This window comes from Nelumbo nucifera, chromosome 8, assembly GCF_055504915.1.
Source record: "Nelumbo nucifera cultivar China Antique chromosome 8, China Antique-T2T, whole genome shotgun sequence".
In the NCBI taxonomy this organism is placed as follows: domain Eukaryota; kingdom Viridiplantae; phylum Streptophyta; class Magnoliopsida; order Proteales; family Nelumbonaceae; genus Nelumbo; species Nelumbo nucifera.
Window position 1 is genome coordinate 57,434,887 of NC_142656.1, and position 9,797 is coordinate 57,444,683.

At 39.1% G+C, this 9,797-nt stretch overlaps 1 protein-coding gene across 1 annotated transcript; it reads right to left on the bottom strand.

Moving 5' to 3' along the window:
- Window positions 1–216: 216 nt before the first annotated feature.
- Window positions 217–9,309, bottom strand: ACOS5 (acyl-CoA synthetase 5). The gene is made up of 6 exons (XM_010280196.2): window positions 8,292–9,309; window positions 6,316–6,897; window positions 5,177–5,375; window positions 4,735–4,880; window positions 2,029–2,096; window positions 217–561 (listed from the first exon to the last, which is right to left on the bottom strand). Exons 1-6 carry the CDS (start codon window positions 8,883–8,885, stop codon window positions 300–302), a joined length of 1,851 nt encoding a protein of 616 aa, XP_010278498.2. The 5' UTR covers window positions 8,886–9,309; the 3' UTR covers window positions 217–299.
- Window positions 9,310–9,797: the final 488 nt, after the last annotated feature.

Genomic DNA, 9,797 nt, shown 5'->3' on the forward strand with positions numbered 1-9,797 from the left:
ACGTTGGTTACTCTCTAATTTTGATTGGAGAGAGAAAGAGAGCACATCATATTTCTGCCTCACAACGCCCCACGGCACATCACATCACCACCGTGTATTGGAAATATCTTTTTATAATGATATCATTGAAAGATGTTTCCAATGTACGACAGGATGTGCTGTGGGGCGGCTGGGCAGAGAAGTAATCGAGAGAGAGAGAGATCTTTGATATATAATGTGCAGTAATATGCATGAAATGTTGATCAAAGGAAAAACAACATTAGGTAATTAATTAAGAAATCAACGAGATATGTGAAATGTTAGGCAGTGTGGGAAGAAGAGTGTGCAGCATTAGCAGAGGAGTTGGTCTCCTTTTTCTCCATCTTCTCTCGAAGGAACCTTCTCATAATCTTGCCTGAGGGTGATTTAGGTATGGAATCCACGAAGTGAACCAGCCTCACCTTCTTATAAGAGGCTACGTTAGATGCAACATAGTTCATGATCTCTTCTTCACTCTCCTTTGCATTTGGATTCATTACAACACAGGCAGCTGGAATTTCCCCAGCATCTTCATCAGGCAACCTGCGTTTAATAAACACCCAGAAATCTGATGATGAGGATGATGAAATCTTTAATTAATCATTAAGTAAAGTATGAAAGTATGCAATAAAAACAACTAACTAATACTGCCCCCACTCCCACTCAAAGTTTTGACAGTAAAGCTGTGTTTGGTTTGAAAAAAAGAAACACCAAAAGGCGATGGAGATAAAAAGTTGGGAGGGAAAGTTCTCAAAACAAAGTACCAAATATAGCCTAACATTTTATCTTTCTCCTTGCTTTCTCCCAAACAAACTTTCTCCTTGCTTTCTCCATTCTCTTTCATATGTGGAGTACATAATTTTACTTCCTATTTTAGTATTTTACTCCACACAAATAAAACAATAAAAGGCATAAAATCAAAACTGAAGCAAAAGCAAATCAGAAGTTACACTCAGCTCATTGGCATTATAATTACAAGTTTCTATTGCTACTGCATATACTAGGAGGTTAAGGCTTGGAACTGTTAAGACAATTTTTTTTTTTCAATGCCACAACTGTGGAATTAAAGTAAACCAACTGATAATAATTATTTCAAAAGCATATTGTATTTCACAAATGTTATATTTGTATCAAGGCAGAAAGTAGAGGTTGGGGTTGGAAATCTATAAATTCTCAGATTTTAGTATCTGGGTTCAACGCCGTTGCCGTAGAAAACTAAAATTCGAAACCCAATGGATTTTAGGTCTTCCCTAGTTTTTGCACATCTCAATGTTCTAGGGGGCAGGATTCACTTCAAAATTCAAATCCGTGGATTTGAGATTTTGGGTCATAACTCAGAAGCGGGATTCTTCCTTCCACCCATTTCCACTCTCACAGTCACTGTTCAAATTCAATACTATTCGATTTTTGGTTGGTAAACGTTAAGCCTACACTCGTTCTTATTTCTTACTGCCTGTTTCTTCACTTCTTGTCCTTAGAATACTCTAGTTCAGGCCAGCCTATCCACAAATATTCACAGACCTTTTTCTTGGATGAAATCAGGATCCGTTTGATTTATAGTTGGAGTATTCGGAGTTCAAATTTCTATCAAAATCGGAATGGTCTATTCCTATAATCTATCTGATTCAGACAGAAATTAAAATAAGAAAGAATTAAAATTAGTTGGAATGAGATTTCATTCCCAAGGAGGAGGGGGAGGGAATGACCATCCCACTAAGAATAAGAATTGGATTCTAATTCCGCCCAACTAAAAAATTGGTTTCAATTCCAATTCCATTTCTCTATTACTACAAACCAAACAGACCCTAAATTGTTGAAATCAGAAACCTGTCCATGGGTAGAACTGTAGAAGGTAGGGGGACCCTTTGGAACCCCAACTAAGCTACCACCTACTAGATTCCTACATCATTTGTGTCCTCTAAATAGCTCATCATCTAACAAATTTGCTCCTAACAACAACAATATCATTATGACAAGGACAGAAAAAGTAACAAAGATGAATATACTCACGGGAACACTGCTGCATCTTCAACCGAAGGATGAGAAAGGAGAATGGCTTCTAGCTCTGCAGGAGGTACCTGCAAGTCGAATGGGAACATTTTTAACTCAGAAGCAATTCCCAAAGTAAAATGTAATTTAACTTCTCTATAGATGTAAAAAAGCAATTCCAACCCAATTTCCTACTTGGGTCAGTCATGTAGAGTTATGCCCTACAAAGCCTCCCCCATTTCTATTATGGGGATGGGCGGTGTTGTGGATCCAAAGCAGTCACCAAGCAGGGGACCCTCTGGATTGGCTGCATGTTTAGTCCTCCAACCCATATGCCATATACCAACCATGTATTAGGTGGCTTTCCCAACAGACAACATTAACATTTTAAGATCTGCCCATAAAAGAGGCTTCATTTGCAGAGAGGAGGATCTCTTGGAACGGAGTAATATACTCCAAACCCATTTATCAAAAAATCTATAGGTCGTTTAAGGGTTTCCCAAAATAGCTTGAATAGCAAATCCATTCCCATAAACATACAATCATGCACATGTATTGAAAATTGAAAGCAACGTTTTAAAAAACGACCCAGAAATGGAATCGTTCTGGCCACTGGTTTTTGGGTTGATAGTCCGACCGTTTGATTCAAATGGACGGTTCATTCTGACAAACAAATTAAAAATAAAAAAAACAGCCAAAAACTGTTGAACAGATCGACAGGTCAACGGTTTAACCACTCAGATCAACGGGTTATTGACTTTTTCAATGCTTTTTTATAAAAAATCAGGTTTTGAATAAAATAGAACCAATTGCCTAGATGGTTCCTAAGCCAAACGGTCTGACTATCCGAATCAACGGCAGTTCAAAAACCTTGATTGAAAGATAAGAAAATCCACGATTCCCAGGGCAAACGGTCCGACTATAAAAAATCAGGTTTTGAATAAAATAGAACCAATTGCCTATATTCCATTCTCATAAGTGTATTTTTTGAGGCTTTCTTTGTTCTTCTCATTTATTGTTGCTGAAATTTACTGAAACAAACTTTAATTTATTATTTGTTTGGATAAACGATCATCAAACAATTACCCTTCCTTGTTATATTGTCCTCTGGTTAGTCCTATGGTTTAGCTTTTTAAGACGTTAGGTGATACTCATTATTGCCCTTGACAAATTTGCATCTCTCATATGCATGCCCATATGCAATAATAAATATTTGGACATGACATAAATTAGGGTTTAGTGTTGATGTGGACAAAAGGATTCTTTCAAATGTCAAAAGGAGGGGTGAATATCTAACAGGTTTCTCCGTATGGGCTGCATTTTGTCCATGAAAACGAAGTTTTGGTCGTAAAAGAGGCACAAATATTTACTATTTACTGTAGTTTTGTAGATTGAAATGCTTTTCTACTTGCTTGGTGGTGAAACAAATAGAATACTTTGACAAATAAGCCGCGGAGGAACATGTGGACCCATTTGGGCCCAAATCATATTTGCACTTGAGAAAGAAGTACAAATACAAATATGTACATAGAGTGTAAAATCTTATATTTTGTATTATTTTATATATATTTATATTGTATATATTTGTATTTATACTTTTTTCAAACACTTTTCATCTCCTTCTTCAGGAATTTTCTTTTTTTGTTGTTGTTGTTTGAGGGGAATTAAACAAGAAAGTGAAATAGGGAGTACAAGAGGTAAGGGTTTAAAGAAAAATGGGGTGGAAATGTTTGGGTCTATTATAGATTTTTTTAAAGAAAAATAAATAATTTTTTTTTTTAATTTTAGGAATTAGAAGAGTATTATAGAGTGATCCTCCACTTACTAGCTATGTAAATGAAAGTTTGGGGGAGCCAAGGAGCCCCCACCAATATACTTGGCTCTGCCCTGGCCCAGAAGATGAAAAGTGTTTTGATTTGTTTTACAAAATCAGAATTTTCGTAAACCCGATCATTGTCATTGCAGAATTCTAGTTTTTTGAATTGTTTGTCATACATTACCCAAGTGTTAAACCTGTTGGAAAAAGTTATCTGTTACAAGTTGAAAGGGTTAAAAGAATTAGGGGTAGATTGAAAGTAACTTAGGCGAAAGTGACAAGAAATGATTTAAGCATCTATAATTTAACAATGGATATGAAAGTGATGGTGGAGCTAGGAAATTTTTATGAGGGGGGCCAAAACTTAAGGTAGATTGGGATGAGGGGGATGAAGAATAAATATGGATGGTCGTAGGGGGGGCCAACCCATTGGGGCGTGGAGTGGGGAGGGGAAATTTTATATAGAATAGTAGGGATTTTTTGGGCCATAGGGGGGCCATGGCTCCCCTGAGTCCCCCCTGGCTCCGCCCCTGACTCTATCCACCTTGAATTGCAGCCACACATTGCCATCTTGTATTCCGTTGAAATTGGAATGAGCATGGTTTATTCCCATAGTCTGATTGGTTCAGATAGGAATCAGAATGGGATTTGAAATCAACTGGAGTGGAATTTCATTCCCAAGGGAGGGGAAGGGAATGATCATTCCCTCAAATGGAGAAATGCCATTTCACCAAGAACGGGAATAGAATTTCAATTCTATCCAACCAAACAGTTGGAATTGAAACAACCCATTCCAATTTTGATTCCAGACTCCTATTCCCATAAACCAAACGGGCCCTTAACACATTCAAACTTTTGTGATCCATTTGACAGATAAATATAAAAAGTCCAAATATAAGACGGTATCTTACTTGAAAGCCCTTGTACTTGATCAGCTCCTTTATGCGATCCACGATAAATACATCCCCATCTTCGTCTATGTACCCAACATCTCCTGTATGAAGCCATCCTTCTGCGTCGATTGTCCGTTCTGTCTCCTCCTCCCTTTTATAGTAACCTGCATCCATACTTCACTTCACTTCACTAAATAGGAGTGTGGGACTCTCTCAACCACAATTGTTCTATTTGTTACAGCTTGCAACTAGGAGTCTGCTCTCTAACCGGCATGGTTATAGACAGGGTCACATGTAGTGGTTGGCCCGCTGGTTGGTCCATTCGGACCACTTTCACTTAGTCCTGGACCCTGGTTGCGGGTCCTTGACGGTCTGACCGGTTCAGTTTCTAGTAAGATGAGAGTGGCCATTTGATCTTGGATCACATCACATGTATAAGGTATTGTTTGTAGTGGCTTACCTTGCATTACACATTGGCTTCTGACACAGACTTCACCGGGGATGTTTACGGGGAGTGACAGGCCGCTGTTGGGATCAATGAACTTCATCTCCAGGTTTGGGAGAATGAATCCCACCGAGTTTCTCTTTGCTATGCTGTGGCCTTTGTTAGGATCTCCATGGGTAAGCGTAATGCAGCTGTGCTCTGTCAGTCCATAGGCCTAATGGTAATGAAGCACACATTCCAACAAAGCAACCATCTCCATTAGAACCATCATGCATGAATGTAACCCATCTCTCTCTGGGCAGGCTGGGTCGGGTTTAAGTTCAATCGGGCCTAAGTCTCTAGTCCAGCCTAAACCTAAGATCAAGTCTGACATTTTAACCTGAGCCCAGCCCATACAGAAATTTAATGCACAGGTTCATCATTCAGTCCACTCTGAATTTAAACATAAATATGTTTTTATTAATATATATGTATGCATGTAAATATGTGATATAGATCGGTTTGGGGTTGGGTTGAGATAAGATAAATTCGGGCTTTATACTTAGGCCGAGTTTGGAAGGAGTACAAATGCAAATATGTATTTGTATTATTTTGTATGTATTTATGCTATACATATTTGCATTTGTACTCTTTCCAAACTGAGCCTTAATGGCTAATTCCTTACCCAGCCCAAACTTTTAAGCTGAGGTTCAGCCCAAAGACAAAAAAAATAAAAAGAAAAAAAAAAAGAAAAAAAGAAAAAAGAAAAATCCAATCCAACCTGTATAAAATTGTGGGTTGAGTTGGTCCAGGCTCAAGTTAGGCTTGTCCAAATTGCATACTTAATACAAGTCATTTGGGCCAAAAGGCAAAAACAGTGGGTTCAGATAGTCCTGTGAACCCGTCCAGTTTGCCCATTTGACCTGAAAACTTACCAACCCGGTTTTATTACGGTAGTAAAGTAGTAATATGAGGAGAAAAGAAGTAAAAAAGAATGATTCGGATCTCCTGTCCACGTCTATCCACATAACCTTGCAGTCATATATGAAGAACATCTCATCTTCCTACATAGTATTATGCAAGGGAAGACGTTCCCAATTCACAGGGATAGTGTGTTGTGGGTAAACATGAGCAGAGTTCACGTGGACAAGATAACCCGAATCAGTTCTGTTTACCTCTTGGACTTGGACGTCGGGGAACTTGTGCTCAAATGCTGCGAGCAGCTCCGGTGCAAGAGGAGCTGCCGCAGTCATGACAGCCCTGAGCTTGAGCCGCCGGAGATCGAATTCATCAACCACTGGATCCTTAACCAATGCCAACATGATGGGCGGCACAATTGGAGCAAACGTGATCTCATGGTTGATCAACGCATTCAAGAACGTCCTGAGATCGAACCTTCCCATCACCACAACTGTTCCCTTATTCCTAAGGGTGGCGCAACATATTCCCGTGATCCCGTATATATGGAAAAATGGCATGAGGCCCAGCGTAGTGATCTGGCCCACCATCTCAGGCCCAACACTGAAGAGTGTGGAGCACAAGTTGGCTACTAGGTTCCTGTGCGAGAGCATCACACCCTTTGAAGTCCCTGTGGTACCTGACGAGAACGGAAGGGCACAGAGATCAGTCTGCTTGATTGTCTCGTCGGCGGCATCGGAACCGGCACGGTCGGCTGCCTCAAGTAAATCCTCCCAACAGATGACATTTTCGATACGTTCTTCGCCCATTGCTATGATTGGCAAGCCCAGACTCTTCACCTGTTGGAGGTGCATTTAGCACAATTAGATTTTGAGACAATCTTCAATCGGACGGTCTACTTATTTAACAGAAGACAGTGGGGCCATTTACAAATTACAAAGGATGGGCTGGCCCATTTATCAAGTGTTCATTTACAAATGATCAAGATCCACCGTTGGATGGGTACATAATCTATTAACGTAGACAGCCAATGGAAGGACGCCGCCCTCTATACATGGAAGATGGAACAACAAGCAGCAGGGAAATGTTTGGAGGTCGGTTTGGTTGCAGAATGTTTGGCCAGCTGAACTATCCGGTTTGGTTGAGAAAATGATCATCCAAAATGGACTGACCATTAGCAAAAACCAATCCAAAATGTAAAGAATCGGCTTGGTCCATCAATTCAAAAGACGACTCAAAAATAGTTTTTACAAGTAGGAATAGCAATGGGTAGGGTACCCGTTCAAATGGCCCTACCCATTCCCAAATCCGCCTATATATTCTTAAATCCATTCTGTTTCAAATCTGTTAAACCCGTTCTACCCGTTAAACCCTTTGACCAAACGTTTTCTACTAAAAAAAAGTTTTTTAATGCTTATAGTGTGACTTGAACCCGGATCAATTAATGATAGCACCAAAACAATCAATACATCTATCAAATCCAAATTTACATCAAATGATAATTTTAATCCCAAAAAATTTATATAAATAAACTATTAATAATAGAATAATTATCTTAGTACTTAAAATTTATGAATTTGTACATGATATATAATATAATAGGTACATATTTATGCATCTTGGGTAGGATACCCTAAAGTCAAAACCCAAACCCATCCCCAACCCTATAGGGTTTTAATTTAAAATCTCAAACCTTATAGGGTTTTGATAAACGGGTCCTATTAGGGTCGGAACAAGTCGGGCACCCGAAAATTCATGTGAAATTTCCATCCCTATTTACAAAGTAAAAATCATATATTAAATGGTATTATGAAAACCATTTACTGTATATGATTACAAAAGTGTTTTTTTCACTTTTTCATATTAAGAAATTTAAATTTAAAATATAAATTATTAATATATAACTATAATCAAATCAATTACACACAACCAACCCAACCTCTCAGTTAACATAATACATAAACCGCAACCAATAAAAAATAATTAAAAAGCGACTTCAAGGCCCAGTAGTAGTAGTAGGATGGGTTGGTCCAATTCAGAGCCAGACGGTCTGTTCTGGGCTGACCAATTGGCCACCCAGTGCCAGTTGATCATGATTTAATGAATAGGTCCATAAACCAATATCTTTTACAATTATGGGCTTTGATAGAACGTTGATTTAGAGCAAGATTGTCTGAACTCTGAAGCAAGGACCAAGGATTACCACTAATTAATAACAAATCAACATCATCACCTTCTCGTAGGTGGATCCACTTGTAACAAGGAGCTTAGCATCAGCATCCTCAACCTGCTTCCTTATCTCTGATGCATGGGCCAATGGGTTTGCGCCGGAGAAGACTCCCCCGGCCATCATAATCCCAAGAGCAACAATGGCGTACTCCGCCACATTAGGGAGAACAACCACCACCACCTGCCCCTTCCTCAGGCCAAGAGACTTCAAAGCCTTAGCAAACCTTCGTGTGTCTCGGGTCACCTGGCCATATGTGTACGCCTTCCCAGTTACAGCCTCGACAAATGCTACCTTGTTGGCGTATAATTCAGCCTCATGAAGCACAAAGTCTGGCAGAGTCATGTTTTCCGGCACCGGAACTGCCGGAAGCCGACTGCGAAAAATATGTTCATCCTCCTGTTTGAGCCCTTGTGGTTGTGGTGGGTGGGTTTCCATCATGGTGAGTACTACTGGTGAGTGGTCGAGATGTGAAAGCGTGGGTGGGTGGACTAAGAAGCGCAAGGGCGGAGCAAAGGTTTTAAAGGACTCTCTGCTCGAGTTGTTGTTGTAATGGTTTACATATGGGATGGTGGGTGGGTTAAAGGGTGAGAATTGCATGAGCTTCAATAGGTAGAGGTTTGTTGAGTCATGAATGATCAAAATCAAATTTGTGACTAGTAATTGCACTATATTTTCTTGGGTTTAATTAAAATAACGAGCCTTTTTATTGATGCAAGACAATGAAAGAGTTCTAGAAATTAAGACAGATCAGAGATTTCTGTTCCACTTCAATTACATCAATTCTTTCATTTGAGAAATATAATTTTGGGTAGTCTTCTGTTGCAATTTGCAATTTATAGGCTCAGTTTGGTATGCACAGTGCAATTATAAGATCTATAAGTACAAAATACTAGGTTTTTGTACTGTACATATTTATGTTTGTACTCTTTCCAAACTGAGCCTTGTGTATGATCTGAAATAATTGCTGAAGCCGTTTGAATCATTTTAAGCATGGTCCTAATCCAATTCTATCCAATTAGCCAGCCCATTGGACCACCAAGATTGCTTTAGAATTTCCTCTATCAAATTGAATTTTGGCCATTCATTGTGTTTTGTTTAATTTTCTTCCCTCCTTTCTTTCTTTTTTTTTTTTAATCTATTTTTTCTGCTTGTTTCTGTGTTTTGGGCTGCATAACGCATGGGTAATGCATCTATGGGACAAAGCAAGGTTTTTAAAATCGATTTGGACAGAGAATCGTTCTAGGGTCTGGTTCCTGGGTTGAATGGTCTGACCGTCTGGTTCAAACGGATGGCCTCTCTGACAAAAAATAAAAAAAAATAAAAAATTTTAAAAAACCAAAAACCATTTCAGGGTTGAACAGTTTGACCGCCTGGGTCAGCGATTCACTGACCAAATCAACAGATTTTGGCCAAATAGCGATTTTAGGATAAAACGGAACTGATCAGGTAACCGTCCTAGCTAATTTTTCCAGTCCAACCATCCGAGCCAATCCAGTTTTGAAAACATTG